Consider the following 21,643-nt stretch of genomic DNA (forward strand, 5'->3'; position numbering starts at 1 on the left):
CTTACATTGAGATCACTACACATGTGCCGGTTTTGGCCTTTGACCTTGACCTCTGACCTTGAAAATTGACCTGAGGTCAAAAATTTTAGGTGCATTAGAATCGTCTCGTAAGGACCTTTCGTTTGGTATCGCTTTTGTTTCCGTAGCTCCCTTATTTACGGAGTTAGACAGGGGGGCGAAAAACGCCCCCCCCCCGGGCTGCGGTGGTTGGGATTACCCCCCGGGCCCGGCCGGGTTAAGTAGGTATATCTACGGAAATACGGTATACCTACGGAGATACGGAAACTGCGCCGAAAGTTGGCCGACCACCTACTGCAGATGTGTGTGTGTGTGGAGGAGCCAGACGCCTCCAAAGCTCCCATTCACCAGAGTAAAGTTCCTTATAAACGATTGTTTGCTAATTGCTTTATGTCTTATGAGCGATTACTTGCTGTCCTTACTTTGTGCTTTCGGTTGAGTGTTCAACCAAGTATTATGAACGGGGAGGGAGGCTAGCGGGCCTTTGATTGTTTTATAGTTTTGATGGCGCTTTTTCATGACTCATGCCATATTATTGCTGCAGTTTGCAGTCCACTGTTTCATGTATTTGTGTTTCATTTGAGTGTCTGTAGTCGTTTGAAATATACATTCAATCAAAGTCAACCACTACTTTCCTTTCGCAATGCTCGATGACCGGTTAACAGAGCATATGAGTGACCGTAACAATTTTAAATATGCATTGAAACCGCACAACCTGCTGAAAGTGCATTGGCTGCTCCTTGCTACTTGATCCAGTGTGAAGTAAAAGCAAGATGAAGTCAAGTCGAGACTTGAGAAAACAGGAGCCGTCACTCGAGCCGAACCCGAGCAAAGCCACAGCAGTTTGCAATGTATAAACCCCATTCACTTCTATGGCTTAAGTCGGGATAGACAGGGCACACAGAGTGGGCTTGCCGGAGTTCAGCCCGCTCGGGCCCAGAGTAATCTCCATTATATAAATGGATTCACTGCTCGGGCTTAAATCGGGCTAACGCCAATCGTCGCTCAACTAGGGCTAAACTACGGCTGTCCGGAGCTCGCAGAGCGGGCATACCTCCGGCAGAGCATGGGCTTTAGTCGGCGTTTTTGTGTCATACGCCGACTTTAGCCCAAGCCCTAGCCGACTTTAGCCCGACTAAAAATCTCGGGCAATCCGCACTTGAGCCTGCTTGGGCCCGGAGCAAAATTGCTGGCTGGGTAGCAAGCACACTCCCTGAAACGTGAAATAGTGATACAAATTACCCCACCATGTGATACAACTCACCCAAGCCATGGGGCAAGTTGTATCAAAAACATTGTTCTATTCGGGAGACCGTAGAAGAAAAACTGGTAGAGGTAGCGGAAAAGTTACTTTGCACAAAAAAGCAGAAGAATCAAGGAAGGGGATAGTATGGAAATAATGAGTTTATCACGGATAGTTACGAGGTTATGGGTCTCGGAGTAAAAACTGATACAACCCACCCCACTCTCCTCTACCCTTGTTGAGTTGAATTACGTTGACAGCAAAAGTAAGTGAAAACGCAGTCACTTTATTTTGCTCACTTCTGCTGTTGCTGTTAGTGAACACACAATTCGTAAATATCTTCTTTGGAATTGGTTCTTCCGCTCAGAATATTCAGTAAAATTTTGTCTGGGAAAATCAAAAAGCCCTAGGGCCGAATCGTTTCCCAAATACCTTCAACATTAGCCGAGGCGGGCCGAAGCCATTTCCCAAATGCACGTGCTAATGTTAAAGGGATATCTCGGCATGTGGTAAAGCCACCAATGGACTCAGGAAGACCTGCCGAATCGAATGATGACCCCTTTCGACCAACTTCATCACAACGGTCATGTGACCTCCCAAGGTCACCGAGGTCACCTGAGGTCACCATATTCGAAACGGCTGATGAAATCGCATACGCTGATTCTACTGGTGTTGTTATCGTCGCGATCGGCCCAGTAGTTCTTGAGTTATAGAATGGTTGCCATAGGCCACAACGGTCATGTGACCTCCCAAGGTCACCGAGGTCACCTCAGGTCACCATATCCGAAACGGATGATGAAATAGCATACGCTGAATCGACTGGTGGTGTTTTCGTCACGATCGGCCCAGTAGTTCCTGAGGTATAGATCGGCTGCTATAGATAGTTCACAGCGGTCATGTGACCTCTCGATCAAGGTCACCGAGGTCACCTGAGGTCACCATATTCAAAACGGCTGATGAAATCACATACGCTGAATCGACTGGCAATCTCTTCGTCGCGATCGGCCCAATAGTTCCTGAGTTATAGAATGGCAGCAATAGGTAGGTGTCAATGCCAAGTTGGCCTTTTGAGGTCACCGAGATCACCTGGGGTCACGATCTTCGAAGCGGCTGATAAAGTCGTACCCCCTGATTCGAATGATGTTTCGTTCGGTCGGATTGGTCCAGTAGTTCCTGAGTTATATAATGGCTGCAAGGCAAGGGTGGCGGTCGAATAGTGTTGTCCAGTCATCAGCGGGTAAAATATGTCAGTACTTTAGCTCTGCCACATGAATGATAACAGCCAGCTACACTGACGCTTCTGAGACAAGGCGTGGCGCTGTGCCTAGTTGTTTTATAGCCTTTTGGTTAGGTCTTGGGTTAGGTCGTAAAATACAAAGCTATATTGATATAAACCTGAAAATTCTGAATTATCATAGATAGCTACAATGATTTCTGTTCTTTTTTCATTGATATAGGCAATAGACATCCCAGTACCAATGTGAGGTGTGAGAATGTGGAGTGTGGACCTCTGAGATATGAAAGGACGACTATTGTCAACAGAAAAATCGCCTGCAGGCTGCAATGGCAATGGTTGTCAATCATATCAATATTGATATGTCAATAATTGTAATTATCCCGGGCCCTGGTGTTAACTGGATTATTTGCCAGCTGGCGCCAAATGGTGGCGCTAGAGAGCTTCTTACACATCAATGCTAGATATAAAAGAATAAATATTTACCTATCAATTTTTCAGTCAAAGCCATTTGAAATATTTATGTCCATCCTACTACCTCGCTTATATCTATATTTAAATACCTATCGTACGTCGCCAGCTGGCCAGCCAGCTGATGCAATCCAGTTTTCACCGAAGCCTGTGGTCTCTGGCTGTGGCTGCTATTGCAATTTGCATATATCAAGTTATTGGCTTTTCCCAGAATTTCATCAATATCATGGATCATCCAATAATTCCCATATTTTTTATTTTTTTATAAATTTAGTCCGAAACTCCGAACCTTATGATAGGAAGGATTCACAAGGACAGAGCCTCCGCAAAGCGAAGCTTGTTGTGGTGACCCTGCCCTCTACCCTCCGACTGCACAATTCCAGTTCTATGGCAAAATTTGGAGGCCAAAGTTAAACGTGCGCACACAGCCGCGCACTGCAGGTCCCCTCACTGAATTTGTTGTAAATATTTTTTAGGACCGGCACACTTTTCAGAGGAAAAATTTGAGACATTCTTCCATTATTTGACATCCTAAATCAAGATATGATACTTACATGTCACCAAAACTACAAAAAGTCACACAATAACTTGATAAAACCCAGCGATCTCACCCTGCGTATGTGCCTAGTTGGTAGACATCCTCTCAGAGTTGCCATTATCTATTGCATTCAGCATCAATTGATCATGGCCATCATGGTGTTTGCTGATATATTAACTGTGCAATGTGCATGGACATTGGGGTGATTTCACTTCTGGTTTTGCGGTACCATAAATACCCTTGGTGCATTGTGAAATGATTTTGTTTCAGTTTTAAGCTTCCAGAAGTTTTATACATGACATGATGAGTGCCAAGACGATAATATCAGTAACTGCGACCATCAGCACAATCGGCCAGTTCCTCACAGGGGTGTGAGTACAAGTGCCTAGAAGCCATAGCAAATTGAAGCCTTGTGGCAGTAATCGTCCATATAGGTGTACTTCAAACCAGTTTCAGTAAAGTTCAACATCATAATCAAGTCCCTAAGACTCATTATTTCTCATTATTTCTTGGGATATAAAATAGCTGTTTTTATTTCATCTCTCATGGGTAGTCTCGCTGTGCTACTTTTAATGTGTATTGACGCTGCCCTATCGTCAGCCCTACTTGCTGCTCCGTGCTGCAGACTGACTAGGTGTGTAGTGTACTGTGCCGTCTTACGTTTCCGTTCCGCGGGGCAGGCCGGTGACGTGTGTAGTGTGTTTCGTCTGACGTTTCCGTTCCGGGCGGCAGGCCGATCTGCCTGAAAGTACGACGGAAGGGCGAGGCTGGAGACGTATCCGGTTTGCCATTCGCCGCAGGAACGTTTAGGTCAGTATCAGTAGCAGTATGATTGTCCTACCGCTGGCAGCTGAGGTCTACATAGAGGAACCTTCATCAATGTCTGGGGAATACTTAGCTGTTCAACTTCAGTTGGCTGTAAGATTTGGTTTGCTAATAGTCTTTCCCTCGGGGCATGTTCGTGTGGTCAATTTCGATGGTGCAGGCGTATTTGGCATCGTGATCGTTGCTTTCAGGCCCATCAAATATTCATAAACCACCGTGCTGACCACTCGGTGCAGTTTCCCTAGTGCCATGTGCCCAGCTGCCCCGCCGTACGCCATGTCTCACTACCCATACCTACTCTGTGTCTGACTGCCCGGAATCTGTGTCGCTGTCTCCGGGCGTCCTTCTGCCCGGACTCCGTGTCTCATCACCCGGACTCTGTGTCTCATCGCCCGGACTTGGCCGTGTCTCACTGTTCAGACAGTGTGTCTCACCGCCCTGACTGCAGACTCTGCGGTTTGCCGCTGCGTGTCTAATCACTGCGTCTGTCTGTGTTGTTTCAGCTGCTCGGTGTGGTTCAAGTACGGCACGGTGATCCGCGATGCGCCGATGATGGCGGTGAACCTGTCCGGTCTGCTGATACAGGCCGCCTACCTGGCCTTCTACTACCGCTACTGCCGCGGCTCGGTCAGTGGGTGGGCTCATACATATAGCCGCGGCTCGGTCAGTGGGTGGGCTCAGTCGCTCACACATATAGCTGCGCCTCGGTCAGTGCCGCCATACAGCCGCGGCTCTGCCAGCCAGCTGCCGTCCTTCCCTATACCGCACTTTTTGACCTAACTGTTTTAGATAATTGCAGACATAATTGATAAGACATATTGATCTAACTGAGATACTTCTAGCCCATATTCTTTAGAAGCGCTGCTCCGGGTGCTCAGTCGGCCCTGTGTTTCCTCCGACCACCGGTAGGTGTCTGTCTGTGCTGTGTTTCCTCTGACCACCGGTGGGTGTCTGACTGTGCTATGTTTCCTCTTGCTGTCTGACTGTGCTGTGTTTCCTCTGGCTGCCGCCGCCGCCACCAGGTGTCTGACTGAGCTGTGTTTCCTCTGACCGCCGCCAGATGTCTGATTGTGCTATTTGTTTCCTCTGACCACCGGTAGGTTTCTGACTGTGCTGCGATTCATCTGACCGCCGGTAGATGTCTGACTGATGTGTTTCCTCTGACCGCCGGTTGGTTTCTGACTGCTGTGTTTCCTCTGACCGCCGTCAGATGTCTGACTGTGCTGTGTGTTTCCTCTGACCACCGGTAGGTGTCTGACTGTGTTGTGATTCATCTGGCCGTCGCTATGCATCTGACTGCTGTGTTTCCTCTGACCGCCGGTAGGTGTCTGACTGTGCTGTTTCCTCTGACCGCCGGTAGGTGTCTGATTGTGCTGTGTGTCTCCTCTGACCGCCGCTATGCATCTGACTGAGCTGTGTGTTTCCTCTGACCGCCGGTAGGTGTCTGACTGATGTGTTTCCTCTGACCGCCGGTAGGTGTCTGACTGTGCTGTTTCCTCTGACCGCCGGTTGGTTTCTGACTGCTGTGTTTCCTCTGACCGCCGTCAGATGTCTGACTGAGCTGTGTGTTTCCTCTGACCGCCGGTAGGTGTCTGACTGTGCTGTGATTCCTCTGACCGCCGGTATGCATCTGACTAAGCTGTGTGTTTCCTCTGACCTGGCAGGTGTCTCTGACGGCGGTGCGGCGTCAGGTCGCGGCGATGGTGGCGCTGATTGCTGCCGTCTACTGGTACGTCGACTTCCACGAGCAGGACCGAGAGGTGGCGCAGTACCGACTGGGCTTCATGGCCGCCTCGGCCAGCATCGCCTTCTCGGCCTCGCCGCTCGCCTCCGTGGTTAGTCCGCATCATATGCACTTCATATGTATAATGTAGGAATGTATTATTGGTCAGTCCGCAGAATATGGAGGGAGTTTGGGGCTGATAGGGGCTACGGCTCACCTTCGTAACACGGATTTTTTTCCTTTATACATACAATATCGATGTAATACAGGTAGGTATTGCATGCCGGATGCTGATCGTGATATGGACGTGAAATTGGTTCTCTCCCCCGTTTACCGTTTTCTGACTATTCCTCTCGTTTTGTCCGTGTTTGGACCCCGTTTGCCTCCCCTCCTCCCCCGTGTTCGTTGACGACTGTCCCCCTCGGCCGTATCCGATTCACTGAGCCCCGCCCCCCTCCCTAGGCGGAGGTGATCCGCAGCAAGTCAACCGAGTCGCTGCCGCTGCCGCTGCTGCTAGTCACGTTCCTGGTGATGCTGCAGTGGGCCGTCTACGGCACCATGATCGGAGACAGCTTCGTTCAGGTACGACAGCGTCGTACAGGTGCAGCATCCCAATTGGGGTTGGGTAGCTAATTGTTGCCGTAATGTTTTTTTTTTCACCAGTGTACTATAAAATGTAGTATACAAGTGTGAAGTGAGCTCATTGGCAGTGTGTCATTCTTGCACAGCTATCCTCACTTGTCGGGCTTGTATTTGCGAATTACCGTGAACGGGAAGTCGACGTCCTGCATTGTCAGCGCCTCATGCCACCTTTCTCCATTGCAGGTGCCAAACATCATCTGCACGTGCATCTGCGGCCTGCAGCTGCTGCTGTTTCTCGTCTACCCGCGCACGAGGAAGCAGAACGTGAGTTAGAGCGGCCGCCGAGCGAGCGGCGGTGCGCGCTCCTCCGCGCCGGCTGAGGCGGCACGCTCGGCACGGGGGCCGCGCGCTGCTGTGGTCCCCAGAGTCGGGCTCGCGCGCGCTGCTGTCCCCGGCAGGCCGCCACTCAGTGCCTGGCTGTCGCACCGGCTCCGGTCCCGTGTGTGCTGGAGTGGGAGTGGCAGCGACACTTGCTGTATCTTGAAACGGGGGCCTTGTCAGGGTGGAGGTAGGGGTGGTAGCTGTGATGTGTTGGTGGTGGAGGCTTTTAATGTTTATATGGAGTGGTTCTATTTTTTACCACAAAATTATAATCACTGTTTTCTCATGCGTGATAGAAAGACGTCATCGAAATTCTTTCGAGAAGCTCAGCTTCTCAGCTTTATTTGAGTATTACGTTGTTTGAGAAATCTCCAGAAGATCTTGTTCCAATAGAACATTCCAAAAAGTTTATTTGCTCAAAAGCTTTATAATTAAAGAAGAAGAAGGAAAATTACCATCTTTTCCACATCACTAAATAATCGATAGATTGCTTTTGCCGATGTGAAAGGTAGATGTGCGCCGTGAAGCCTGCCGGTTTACGTCCAGGGAAGTCCATTGTTGTGCGGACGTGCTGTATCGCCGCTCGCTTGCCTTTGGGGAATGATAGACACCGCTGTGATGTATTTGCCTTTTAACACTGCGACATGGAGGGACTCTTGTTAGGCATGCCTTCTTATGTGATATGCGATGGGGAGTAATTCCGGTGTTTTGTGTAAGATTAACTCAGGGCGAAAAGATGTGCAGTTTCCAATCGTTTGGTTCTCCGCTCAATGCTGTGTGCACATTCCCTAAAATTACGATAATAACTACAGGCTTTTCTGTGAATTCAACCAGTGTCATTTATCTCAGGTGAAATGTAAAGCAACTAGTTTCGTACCATGTAACCTCGTTAAGTGGCCGGGAAAACACTAGCGTCGTTACTTGTTTGGCGAATGTCGCGAGGTGGATGGTGAACAAGTCTTGTTGCCTCGTCTGAATGGGTTGCTGGGTTTTCTGACCGTCAACTCGCCTTGTTCTCGTATCAGCACTGCTGCAGTTACCCGGCCCTGCCCGACGCGAACCGCCCACCGTTATTGTAACGTGTTGGCGTAGACAGCGGTCTGTGGCTAAACTGCTGGCACCTTCACGATTGCAAACGTACCAAACATAAAATATCCAAAGAGTTATTTAGCTCTGAACTGAAGCGCCGTTCACATAATTTTTGTGCTCCATTTAATGTGTCGAAGACTATATTTTTATGCTTGCCCATTATGTTTTAGTTAAATACCAACCCCATACTCCTGTGTGAGGCTTTATGGTTGCACCCGTCAGCTGTTTGTACATTTTCATCGAGAAGACAGCATTGCACTTTGTCTGGGGTATTTCCATTTTCGACCTCGATTTGCGGCGCGCTCGCAGGCGTGGGTGGTTTTATAGGGCTGCATGCGATATTGTGTTGGACTTATTTTTGGCGCGTCGGTGTTCGGTGTCGGTAGGCTTGTCAGTGTTCGATGTCGGTAGGCTTGTCGGTGTTCGGTGTCGGTAGGCTTGTCGGTGACTTTGTCGTCGATGGAGGCCGCCGTAATGAAGTGTGACGTAAACTGTGGCCTATGCGGACTAATAAAGCTGCCGGTGGACGTACCGCCTCGTTTCTAGTGGCGGTGGCGGCTGGTGGTTTGTCATGGCGTGCCATGCTGCCGTATTCGTATTTCTGTCACGGGCTAGCATCCAAAGCACACCCTTTCGGCTGTGTGCACTGACATTTCTTCGCGTCTCTGTGCTTTGTTGCGATGCAGTGCCGGACTCAGCGTGTGCCATTGACTCGGAACACGCATATCGTGGGCTCTGTGCACGAATCGGGCCAACCTAGTGTATTATTTCCTCAGTGCGATGACTGCGTTGACGTCCTGCAGGCTTTCTAATGGGTCCTGACGGACGAAACATAATTTGCCGTGCGTCACGCGCTCCGGTGATTGGTTAATAGCACGGTGTCCTGTGTGGTCCGTCCGAACACAGTCCGCCGCTGCTGCCACGACTGTCGCCGCTGCCGCTGACTTATTGTAGTGAAACGCGCACCGATGGACGATGCACCTTGTACCTTTGCTGTTTGGAGGGGGTGGTTCGGTTTGGGGTTTTGGGTTGCTGATTTTGGCACCCTATGGCAAGGGCAACTGTAGACATAATTTGAATCACTTTTGTATTTGCCGTGCATCCGGATCGCATTTACAAGTCATCGCTCCTTTTTTGTTACCCATCTTTAATTTATGTTTCGGCATTTTTTCAGAGTTCGCATGACACATTGTGTGATTGCCTTTTGGAGTGTTTCAACGTTTTGAATCCGCACTTAATTTACCATGTGATTTTTGCCACGTTTTCTGTTATTCCAGGTGGGCACAGCCACTCGGATATGAGCTCCAAAGCCGGGCTGGTGGCTGGCGCGGTTCGGCCCGTCGTCTGCCGGCGCAGTGCCGTCCGTGGTGATACCTGTTGGCGAGCGGCGCGGAGCTCGCAGATCGGTTGTGCAATGCTGGCGTTTTATACCGAGACGTGAGTATCTGTTACTATCGCCGCTGGGCGGCTGACCAAGTGCCGCCGGCCCGGGACCATTCGGCCTCGTTTTGGAGGTCTCCAGGCCGGCGGGTGCGGCGGAGACGTGCTGAAGGCTAGTTTCCTGTGTCCGACTGTGTGCTGGGGGGGGGGGGGGCGGCTGAAGGCGTGGGCCGGTGTTCGGGGCTGTGTTTTACTGCGGGTCGGCCGGCTGCCCCGCTCTGATCTGTCCGTCTTCCTGCGGCGCCGAGTGGCTGGCGTCCGCTGGGCGTTTTATCTTCCGGAGAGGGGCGGCGCCCCCGGTCACTGCGTGGTCTGTCTCTGCGGGGCGCCTGGGGTGAACGCTGACCGGGGCGGGCGCCCTCCGAGCGTGAGTGTCCTGCTGGCCGGGTGGTAGGTGGTGTTTGGAGTGCGTGGTGATGGAACTAAATGTCAGATATACACGGTATTATATTTGATGGTTGAACCACTTGACATATTCCATGGCCTGTTGGCTAGGTGTTCACTGTATGTACCGTTTCGTGTTGGCGCCGCCCTGACGTTTCAGCGTGCGCAGCTGGTGAGCCGTTGTGGGTGCTGCGCCGGTGTGGCACGCAGTGCGGTGCTGGGAATCGAACCCAGCCCCGGCGATGCCGCGTTGTTTTAGGTGACAGAGGGGCTGTGCGGGCGCTCTCCGGCCGCTCCACCGGCGCTGGGCCCTTCCGTCGAGCTTTGGCCCGTGTGCCCACAGTGAATGGTTGTAATGACTTCATGTTGTGCGTGTCTATGTCTCATTCAAAGTTCGACATGCATACATTGTTCGCTTTGTTATTTGTTACTCTCTGGTTGAACGCTGAACACCTCACATGAAACTTCCACAGTTTAATACGACAATGGAATGAGCGCTTATGCCCTTTTTAGGCTCTGTCCAGGCGTTTACAATGAATATATTTTGTAATGGCTCGATTTTAAGAACGTATGAAAGCTGGGGTATTGTCAAAATACGCTAGGTTTTCAAAAAAAAAAAAAAAAACAGCCTTCCGAATGGCAGAAGTGCGAGAAAGTGGCCGACAAAATGGCCTTGTCATGCAATATTTACGCTAAATGAATGTGAAGGAACGTGATCACCTGTGACGCACAGTTTTTCATCATTCATGACTTGCGTGTTATCAACGCATACTGAACAGTAATGTCGTGTAACTTCTTGTTGTAATGTTGTTCGGTGTGGTAATCCGCCACTGGCTGAACAAACTGAACTTTTAAGGACAAATATCCATTTTTTGTGATTGTTCTATCCGAAATTCGAAACTTCCAGACAGCGGTTCATTAGCACCAGCTCTTTTGTCTGGAACGTTTACATCAACGCTTGCACTAAAGAAGTGTGAAAGTTTGTTGGCGATATCGGCGTTGCTGTATGAGATCTGGGGAAGCGTTTCGCCTCACCCCCTGCGCGATCCGTCTGCGGGTGGCAGTGCCTTTATATCGAGTAGTGGCCGTGGGTGGCGGTGTCCTTTCATCGAGTAGTGGCCGCGGGTGGCGGTGTCTATTCACCGAGTAGTGGCCGCGGGTGGCGGTGCCTATTCAGTATTCACCGAGTAGTGGCCGCGGGTGGCGGTGCCTATTCAGTATTCACCGAGTAGTGGCCGCGGGTGGCGGTGCCTTTTCACCGAGTAGTGGCCGCGGGTGGCGGTGCCTATTCATCGAGTAGTGGCCGCGGGTGGCGGTGCCTATTCATCGAGTAGTGGCCGCGGGTGGCGGTGTCTATTCAACGAGTACCTGGTGGCCGCGGGTGGCGGTGCCTATTCAACGAGTAGTGGCCGCGGACGGCGGTGCCTATTCAACGAGTAGTGGCCGCGGGTGGCGGTGTCTATTCAACGAGTAGTGGCCGCGGGTGGCGGTGTCTATTCAACGAGTACCTGGTGGCCGCGGGTGGCGGTGCCTATTCACCGAGTAGTGGCCGCGGGTGGCGGTGCCTATTCAACGAGTACCTGGTGGCCGCGGGTGGCGGTGCCTATTCACCGAGTAGTGGCCGCGGGTGGCGGTGCCTATTCAACGAGTACCTGGTGGCCGCGGGTGGCGGTGCCTTTTCACCGAGTAGTGGCCGTGGGTGGCGGTACATATTCATCGAGTAGTGGCCGCGGATGGTGGTGCCTATTCACCGAGTAGTGGATGCGGCGTCGACTGGCCTCAGCAGCATGGCGGTTGTTTTCAGCGAGTACTGGTGGCCGAGCCAGTGGTACCACGAGACGCCACTGGCGTACTCGGTGAAGGTGCCTCGCCAGTAGAAGCCGTTCAGGTTGGCCGTGTGGCAGCGCTGGTACCACCAGCCGCCGCGGAACCTGCGGGAGCACGACCCCGTGTCGTACCGGTCGTTGTCCCTGTCCTTGGTGGAGAAGCACTGGCCGTTGTGGCGGCCAAGCGAGTCGCCGATGGCGCCCGAGAAGCCGGACACAGAGAGTCGGTAGCAGTCGCCCTCGCCGGCCACGGCGAACGAGCTGTACCGCACCAGGCGGTGGTTACCCTCGAAGTCGAACAGGTCGATGCGCAGCTGGTGCGGCCCGCGCGCCGTCAAACGGTGGATCAGCTCGTTGCCCAGCCAGAACTGGCCGGTGACGGTGCCGAAGCCGTCGCGGTAGTGGTGCCAGTAGCGGTAGAAGTCGACCTGCTCGGTGTCGTTCCGGCGCCGCTGGAACACGGTCCAGCCGCCGCCGTCCTTATCCATGTTACAGAAGACGCCGACGGGCGCGGCGCCGGCGGCCAGCCGCACCCAGTGCTGGCCGCTGGTGGTGACGCCCAGCGCCGTCAGCTCGGTACAGTCGCTGATGACGCAGTCACCGCGCGCCGTCAGCGCCTCCGCCGGGCACGCACACACGCCGTCCACACACCCGGCACCCTCCAGACCCTGCCAGCACTCACCATCGGTGAGACAGCGCTCCCCGAGCTGGGCGCGGCCGCGCCGGACCAGCGCGGCCACCGCCGAGGCATTGGCGCCGCTGCCGCCGCCGCGGCGCGACGCCAGCCGACAGGTGAGGCCCTCCGAGCCGTTCACCAGGTCGGCGGCGGCGCAGGAGCCGTCCAGCAGGCACAGGTGGCCGCAGTGGTGGGCGTCACGGGCCGGCCGGCGCGCGTAGATGGCGTCCGCCGGCGGCGACCAGTCGACGGCCGCCACCTGCCAGAACTGCGGCCGGCCCTCCCAGGTGGAGTTGGCAGGGATCGGCGGCCGCGGGTCGGCCGCCGCGCCGACCGGGGACAGCAGCGCGCACGGCAGGGCCGCCGCCAACAGGGCCGCCGGCGGGCACGGCATCACTCCTGCCGGTACAGCGGACACTGCTGCACGGGTCACGGAACACGGGTAACACGGCATCACTCCTACCGGCACAGCGGACACTGCTGCACGGGTCACGGAACACGGGTAACACGAAATCACTCCTGCCGGCACAGCGGACACTTGTGTACGGGACACAATTTTCCACTAAAGCCAAGGCTTTTGTGGAAAAAGGTTTCGGCAAAATCCTTCTGTTGTTTTGGTTCCCGCCCTTAACCCGCGCCCCGCTGGGCTATTCAGCCATACGCGCCCTGCTGGGTGGGGGGGGGGGGGGGGAGGCGGACTCTGCCCCCCCCCTGTCTAACTTCCGAACCGATGGTCGTAGAAAGACGGGGAAAACGGCAATCGAAAGCTCTCAACAAGGCGAATCTTAACCTTCCAGGCGGTGAGGGGGGGGGCATTTTTTTTGCCCCCTCTTTAGTTTTTCAATACATCTCGAAAACCGCTGCGCCAATCGTCACCAAACTTTCAGTACCCTCCCGGGAGCAGCTAGTGCACATGGTGACCACATATTTTTCCAAAGGCTATGATAGGTTGGCCGCTAATGACGTCAGAGTGACGTCATTTTTGCCATTTTCGACCCAAAAAAAGGTTTCGCGGGAAGAGCTGTCAGGCCTACAGCTTTAGAGACACAGAAAAATGTTTCAGACATAAAAGGTGTGGAATCAAGAGGGCTACAAATCTGCTATTTCGGTTTTTCGATTTTTTTATTTTGACCCCCAAAAATAAAAAAAAATAGATTTTTTGAATATAACAGCAAAAAACAAAACAAAAAGTTTTGTAAATTTCGAAAAAAAAAACGGAATAAATGTGATAGTCCCTACCGCCTTCTATCTACATACAAAATTTGAGATCGATACCTCCTTTTTTTTGGCCAAGTTATAGCGAAAAAACTGTTCAAAATTGATGACGTCAAATTTTCAAACTCGATTTTTAGCAATTCTAGACCTCGTAGCGCAAAACAAAGACCACCATTAGGTAGACTCCCCGTGACGAGCTGCATCGAATAGATAGATACCCATTTTATGCAAAAATATCAACTTTGAAATTTGACCTTTTTTGACCTGACCTTGACCTGACCTCCACCAGAAAGTGACCTAAATCGTACCTGATGGTCTTATAACCAACACCATTGAGTTGGAAATGAAAAACTGGCCATAAAACATGCATCGCATAGCCTTAGTAAAGTTGGGCTCATGTGGTGACCCTTGTGACCTTTGGTGAGCTGACCTGTGACCTGACCTGGTATGACCAGTGACCTCTAATAGCAACATATGTACTAGACAACTGACGCCTTATCGCTGATTTTCGACAAAATGCGTTTTACTCGGTGTTATAGCGCTTTCCCTAGAAGCCCCGTGAACGGTGAAACATTTTATCTTTGACCTGACCTGTGACGTCATCGGTGACCCCGAGGTCAATGAAATTTGGTTTCCTTCGACAAATTTGACAGGGCTATCGAACGCCGTTTGAATTTTCCGGATCCGTCCAGTAGTTTCGGAGATACGGTGGGGGCAAAAAATCCCCCCCCCCCACCGCGCGGAAGGTGGCTTGTAGGCCCACCGCCTGCCGGGTTAAGAGCCCATTTTTTTGCTTAACCCTCGCCCGCACATGGGGGGTGGTTGCCACCCCCCCCCCTCCAGGTAGTCTTTCTGCTCTGCACTCAACATTTTTAGAGCTATGTAGAAGGCTGATTTTTCGTATAGCTGCTCCTCTATCCTTTCTTGATGTCTACTGAAAATTTCAAGTTTCTGTGATTTTTGGTTTCGGAGATATGACCTTGTTTTTCAGGTAATGTCATGACCCAAATAGCCAATTATCAACATCTTGCGTTTGCCATGGGCCTTGTGAGCTTTTGACACCCGGATTTCGGCCTTTTTTGCCAGTCTTACCTCCCACCTATCATGGAACATGTTGTTCGACGATGTACAGGGGTCAAGGTCAGGGTCAAGGTCAACCTAGGTCATCTAAGATAATTGCGTTTTAGGCAAGCTGAATTTACTTTTTTTGAAGTTTTTTGACTGCATTTTTGGTAAAAGCTTCTCAGATCATGATTTCATGTAATATGGACCCAAAAACAATCGGTGCACACATCAGTATACACACAGACACACACAGACATACAAACATATATAATTGACCTTAACCCAACTTGACCTGAAATGACCTCAGCAGCAAAATTCTGGTCGGATAGTGTGACAAAGAGGTTCTAGCTGGCTTGGCACCAGAAAACAGCATCGTCATCGGTATTTGATAAGCAGCGCACTTGATATCCAACGGTGACCCAAAACAGCAACATTTTTTAGTTTGACCTGACCTGGAAGGTCAATGACTGACCTGAGAAGGTAAAACTGGGTATCATTGGATTCGTCTCTTCCCAAAGAATCTTTTTGGTCTTTACCGCTAAGCTCTAGCTCCAACAGTAACGAAATGGCGCGGGGGGGGGGTGGCAACCACCCCCCCATGTTGCGTTCTAGGATGGGAAAATGGCATGTGCGGGCGAGGGTTAAGTAGGTCAGAGGTCAGGTCAAGAGTACAAAGTCCAAGTTTCTACAGTATCGGCCTTGCACCGTAGTTGCCGAAGAATGGACTGAGACAAATTGCCCAAAACGTGTACTTAGACTACCAAGACAATATTCGTTGCATACAATACCATTCAATTGGTCAAGGTCAAAGTCAGGTCAGGTCAGGTCAGGTCACCAAAAACAAAATATACCTAGAAAGGGCATGTGCGACACATGTTTTATGGGTCATTTTATTCATAGAATTCAATAGGCACACTCAATAAGTGATATGGACCACCTCTGGATGAATTTCAGGTCGAGGTCAGGTCACGGTCAGGTCAAGTGAGGCCAAATTTTGAAGTTGGTTGTTAAGGCCTAAAAAGGTATCTATCTGATGCAGTTTTTCACGGTGAATCGAATGGTGCTATTGTTGTTACCGTCCGAGGTCTAGAACTTCCAAAAATATCATTTTTTTTCAAAAAATGTGTGTCGTGACGTCATACAATTTTGAATAACTCCCACATTTTTGAACTAATTCTTCTAAAAATTGGTATGTAGGTGCACATAGACCACTTCTCTGACATGTATGCAGTTTGTTACGATGCACTCAAAATTTTGAATTTTATAATTATTTTCCAAAAAAAATCAGTTTTTTATTGGGCCAGAATCCAACATTTTCAAAAAACTGAGAGAGCACTTGATAGACAAATCAATATCACGTATAACCTTTTTTGTTACGTCTTGATTCCTTTAAAAATGAAGATGTTAGCGGCGTTTGAAATTTTGCCGTTTTTGAGACGAAAAAGGTGAACATTACGTCACTAAAACGTCATTTTCTCAAACTTTTTCCGACGGATTTCGCTCAAATTTTCAGGGAACGTGTCAAAGTGATGTATGATAAGGTACTGAAAGTTTCAGGTCGGCGGCAAAACGCGTTTAGAAGTTATTGGCGAAAAACGGGAGGGGCAGATTCTGCCCCCCCCCCCAGCGGGGCGCGGGTTATTAACCCGCGCACTGGTGGGGTTTGTTTATATGTAACGCGACCTGGCGGTGGGAGGCTATTTTTGCTCCCCTCGTATCTCCGAAACTACTGGACGAATTTGCAAAAATTCAAACGGCGTTCGAAAGCCATGTCAAGTTTGTCGCGGAAAATCAAATTTCATTGACCCCGGGGTCACCGATGACGTCACAGGTGTCACAGGTCAGGTCAAAGATGAAAAGTTTTGCCGGTCACGGGTCTTCTATAGGGAATGCGTTATAATATCGAGTAAAACACATTTTATCGAAAAAGCGGCGATAGGGCGTCAGTTGCCTAGTCCATACATATATTGCTATTAGTGGTCACTGATAATATCAGGTCAGGTCACCAAGGGTCAGCACATGATCCCTATTTTACTAGAACTGTGTGGTGCATGTTTTATGGACAATTTTTCAATTCAAATTCAATGGCGTTGGGCATAAGACCATCAGGAATGGTTTAGGTCACTTCCTTGGTGGAGGTCAGGTCAATGTCAGGTCAAAAAGGTTGAATTTCAAAGTTGATTTTTTTTTGCATCAACCCGCGCATGACTGGGGTATTTTACATAACGCGAGTGACTGAGGGGGCTCTCCAGAGTCCCCCCTCCTATCTCCGAAACTACTGGACCGATCGTCAAAATTCAAACAGCATCTGATAGCCCTGCAAAAACTGTCGAACAAAACCTAATTTCATTGACCTCAGGGTCACCGATGACGTCACAGGTCAGGTCAAAGTAAAAATTATCGGCGTTTTTGCTTGTTCACAATTTAGGCTCTGGCCGCCGGCTGACAAGTCCGATCAGGCTCATTTTTGGTTTACGTACTCCTTGACATATGCCTTAGATACCCTGAGGGTACCAAACTTTAACTTCGAATTTTTCAGGTCAAGGCCAGGTCATCCTAGGTCATGAAAGCTGTACATCATATTATATCGGTCACGTGACGCATGTTTTATGGTCAATTTACTCGTATATTTCGAAAATAATGTTGTTTGTGTCATTTGAGGTCATTTTCAGCTGAATTTACTGGAGGTCAGGTCACTTTCAGGTGAGAAAAGGTCAAATTTTGAAAATGAAATATTTCAACAAAAAAGATGCCTATCAGATGCAGTTTGGGCTCAGGAACACGATGGTGCCATTTATATTGCTCTAGGATGTCAGAAACGTACTAAAAATGGTTTTGAAAGAATAAAGGTATACCTAATTGTAAAATTTTGACAATAATGCAAATAACTTCGCTATTTTTAAAGATATTTAGCTAAAACTTGGTAGAGTAGTTCATCAGTGTGTCGTCTATCACATGTATTCCTATTTTTGCGAAAAATCAAAAACTTTTAAATAAAAAAAATATTTGTTCGTAGTTGTAAAAACATATTTTTCAAAATTTTCAAAATTTTGAAAATTCGAGATAGCAGTTTGATAGCTACGTGTATTTGTAGTCCACTGATGCAAAGGAATCGGATCTATCTTTAAACTAAGCTCTTGAGAGCGTTTGCCGTAATTCAATATTTTGCATGAGAATCGGCTGACATGACGTCACTCTGACGTCAGTTTCGGCCAAATTATTGTAGCTAGAATGTTGAAATTTTAACACAAGGTGTCAAATTGATGCTGCTGAGGGTTCTGCAATTTTCGTGCTGATTCGTCAAATGATTTAAAAGATATTGCCGAAATACGGGACAGCCCTCCCCCCGTCATGCGCGGGTTAAATGGGTAATAGTTCGATGCAGCTCGTCACGCCGAATCTAATGGTGTTCTTTGTTTTGCGCTACGTGGTCTAGAATGGTTAAAAAGTGAGTTTGAAAATTTGACGTTAATTTGAACAGTTTTTTTTTCGATGTAACTTGGCCAAAAAAGAGGCATCGATCTAAAATTTGATCTTTGAATAGAGGTAGACAAGTGCTATCACATAATTCTGCTTTTTTCGGAAATCAAAACACTTTTTGTTTTGTTTTTTGACAAGTAGGTATATTTCAAACAAAATTATATTCTTTAGGTACTTTTTTAGGTCAAAAGGAAAAAATATCGAGATTTCGAGACGCCAGTTTCGTAGTCCTGATAATTTTACACCTTTTATGTGCTAAACGTTTTTTTTGTATCTTCAAAGCTATATGCCTGACAGCTCTTCCCGCAGAACCTTTTTTGGGGTCGAAAGCGGCAGAACATGACGTCATTCTGACGTCATTTGCGGTCAACCTATCCCTTTGGATTTTTTTTTTGGTAACAATGTGTAAAATTAATGCTCGGGAGGGTACTGAAAGTTTGGTGACGATTGGCGCAGCGGTTCTGGAGATATATCGAAAAGTAGGTATGGAAGGGGGGGCGGCAAAAAATGGTCCCCCACCAGGGCGCGGGTTAACCCGCGGGGATATCTTACCCATTTACGTTTTTGCAAGGGGTTACGTGATCTCAAATTCCATGACGTTATGGTGAAGGTTGAAGGATACGTGAGTAGGTACATAAGTGAGTAACTAAGAATACGTAAGTGTGTGTGTAGAAAATGTTCAAATACTAATGATAGTAAAAATAAGACTTTCGCAGCACAAACGAACGGACACGCTGTGATACAGCGGAATTCAAATTTAGCGGGGTCGCTAATCAGAGCATGCCATTTACACTGCACAAAGTAAGTAACCTACAGTTACAGCAGCAACGACCTGATCGAAAATGACCTTTGTGAGACACTAAAGCTAGCAACCTATCTATTGCTTTTCTGCATCTTTCTCGCTTTCTTAGTTTTTTTTTAAAAGAAAATTGGTTGTGGCCACATTGCGAAGCTGGCTGAGACTGAGACTGATTGAGAGGAAAATGGACGCGGAGTCGCTTATCGGCACGCAATAATACATCATGTGATACCTTTTAACCCTCGCCGGACCTATTGGTTTTCTACATACGCGCCGGCCGAGGGGGGGGGGGCGGGTACGACCCCCCCTCGCCGTTTCGCCCCTGGTGGAGCTAGCGCGTCGCGGAAAGAACGAGCGTGTGCGCCGTTACGAGACGCAGAGATTGGTATCCGATTTTAAGGTCCTAGGTCAACCGGTGACCTCTGAGGTCAGGTCAAGTGCCCCAAGGTACGGTTCAGTTTTTGGTGAATAACTTCGCAAAAAATGACCGCAGAGCGCCGATTTTGGCAGCATCGTGTTTGCCTCGCTCAGGCGCGTCGAATGATATACTTTTTGTCCGGGTCAGGTCAACTTGGGGTGTTGACCTCAGGTCAAGGTCAGGTCGACACCCCCAGGTCACGAAGCTGGTCGAAAGAGGTCATGTCGCATATCATTCGATTCGGCAGGCCTTCCTCTGAGTCCATTGGTGGCTTTCCCGACTCGCTAGCTCAATTTGATCAAGAGTTATTGACGAAAAACTAATATGACCTTGATGACGTCATAAATGACGTCACGCAAGGTCAACATTGCAAAAGTGACGCATCTAACCTTGCAAGGAGTGCATCAAATCACGATTCTGTGTGCTTGAGATATTTGGAGATCGTTCCCAGCGCCAGAATAGCAGTTTTCAGTGAGGTCACGAAAATGACCTGACCTCATATGACCTTTAGGAAAAATTCGAGATAAACAAGTTGTGGAACTCATAATGGATACTAGATCCTGCAAGTTTCATTTCCTTGTGACATCTCCTCTGGCAGTGAGGGCGTTGCGAAGTTGCTACATCTGAAGACCGTGCAGAGGTTCGCTTATGACGCCATAGGTCAATGACCTGACCTGACCCAAAAATGAGGTTGGTGTCAAAAGATCCAGCTGGGATCAAAGGTCAGGTATGCCAAGTTTCAGCTCTCTCTATCGCCAGCGTGTTCGGAGCTATCGCGAAAAAACCCTATGGGGGCGGCACCCGCCCCCCCCCCCCTCGGCCGGCGAGGGTTAACCCTCGCCCATGTAGGGAGGGGGGTTGGTGCACCCCCCCCCCCCCTGAGGTTTTTCTTAGCTACACGCCGAACCGTTTCAGATAGCCTGCTCAAATTTTCAGTACCCTCTGGGGGCATCCTTTGCGCAACTTTTGGTATTTTTTTGTCAAGGTCATAAGGGTCAAGGAGTTATGACGTCATTAAGGGAACAACCTCCAGCCAGATTTACGCTAAATTTGAGATTGCTTCACATTGGTATAAATGCCGACTGACATGACACACTGATGGATTGTTTTAGAATCACAACTCACAACTGGCTGATTTGACATTGGCACAATGTCCGTTGACATTTTGAAGGTTACTAAAGGTCAAGGTAAGGTCAGTGACCTGGGTTGACCTGTAATGACATCTTGCACTTGTATGCCTTTTCGGGGTATTTTGATGCCCTGAATTCGAATTTGCTATCCATTTCAGGCATCCTAGGTTGTTTCTTGTAGTTCATTTTGGGTCAGGGTCAGGTCAGTGACGTCTCACGCCTGACGTGACCCAATGCACAAATGACCTTGCAGACTTCCGATGCTCCCAACGCATCATTTTTAGAGTTATGACATCGAAATACACACCAAACGATAGAGAATTGATCAAGGATCACGACAGTGAAGGTTTCAAGTCGATATCTCTTACCGTTTTGCCGCAATCGGCGCGGAAATCTGAAAAAGTTAGATTTTTCCGAAAATTTGAACTTTGACCAGTCATAAGTAGGCCAAATGTTGACCTAGGACCAAAAAATATACCACCGATCGCGAGATCTCGTTGAGAGCAATCCGTTGGTCTTTTCCGCTAAGCTCTACAACGCTCCGTTTTCAAACGCCAGGGGGGGTCGCACCCCCCCCCCCCTGCATGGGCGAAGGTGGCAAAACACCGTTTACGGGCGAGGGTTAAGACCTACATTAGATAAAAAAAATACCGTCAATATGCTCTTCAATCCTCCTGCAGTCTGAGTGCGTTGTCCAGGGTTGCGTCGGCCCGTACCCTGCACAGGCCAGAAAAGTACTACTCTGCAGGGCGAGTCTGCAGGCACACTCACCTGTCAGCGGCTCTAGCCGGAGCGTTTCGCTATAAAACGGTGCGCCCTCCGCTTCAGGGCGGCACCGTCGCCGGACTGACTGTGGCAGCTCAGAGCTCAGAGTCACCGTGAGGCGGAATATTTGCCTGGCGACGGACAGACGGGGGGGGGGGGGGCAGAGGGCAGTGGACGACTGACCAGACGCAGGCGCTTCCGGCAGTTGTCATAGAGCTCCCTCAGAAACACCAACTAACTGCACATGGTCCGCACGTGATTACTGCACGATTGGGGGTTGGGCGCAGTGGAGTGAATGCTGGGTCCCGGGTAGTAGGTATTTGCGAGCCCCCGCCTTTTCA

At 49.6% G+C, this 21,643-nt stretch overlaps 2 protein-coding genes across 8 annotated transcripts; one reads left to right on the plus strand and one right to left on the minus strand.

The window, feature by feature from the left end:
• Positions 1–2,568: 2,568 nt before the first annotated feature.
• Positions 2,569–10,351, plus strand: LOC122374807 (sugar transporter SWEET1-like). Of its 7 annotated transcripts, none has more exons than XM_043353842.1 (8): positions 2,569–2,833; positions 3,775–3,875; positions 4,237–4,314; positions 4,833–4,956; positions 5,994–6,164; positions 6,515–6,634; positions 6,878–6,958; positions 9,382–10,351. In XM_043353842.1, exons 2-8 carry the CDS (start codon positions 3,805–3,807, stop codon positions 9,403–9,405), a joined length of 669 nt encoding a protein of 222 aa, XP_043209777.1. In that variant the 5' UTR covers positions 2,569–2,833; positions 3,775–3,804; the 3' UTR covers positions 9,406–10,351. The 7 variants fall into 7 exon arrangements, with proteins under 7 accessions (XP_043209777.1, XP_043209745.1, XP_043209760.1 ...); XM_043353810.1 differs by having other exon boundaries at positions 2,575–2,607; XM_043353825.1 differs by having other exon boundaries at positions 2,576–2,741.
• A 1,072-nt stretch (positions 10,352–11,423) lies between these two features.
• LOC122374798 (ficolin-1-like) lies at positions 11,424–21,425 on the minus strand. Its single transcript, XM_043353783.1, has 2 exons — positions 21,309–21,425; positions 11,424–12,829 (listed from the first exon to the last, which is right to left on the minus strand). The coding sequence occupies exon 2, from the start codon at positions 12,822–12,824 to the stop codon at positions 11,676–11,678; it is 1,149 nt and encodes a 382-aa protein (XP_043209718.1). The 5' UTR covers positions 12,825–12,829; positions 21,309–21,425; the 3' UTR covers positions 11,424–11,675.
• Between the last annotated feature and the right edge of the window lie 218 nt (positions 21,426–21,643).

The sequence above is a fragment of the Amphibalanus amphitrite genome, unplaced genomic scaffold (genome assembly GCF_019059575.1).
Source record: "Amphibalanus amphitrite isolate SeventyFive unplaced genomic scaffold, NRLGWU_Aamphi_draft 000040F_arrow, whole genome shotgun sequence".
Taxonomy (NCBI): Eukaryota; Metazoa; Arthropoda; class Thecostraca; order Balanomorpha; family Balanidae; genus Amphibalanus; species Amphibalanus amphitrite.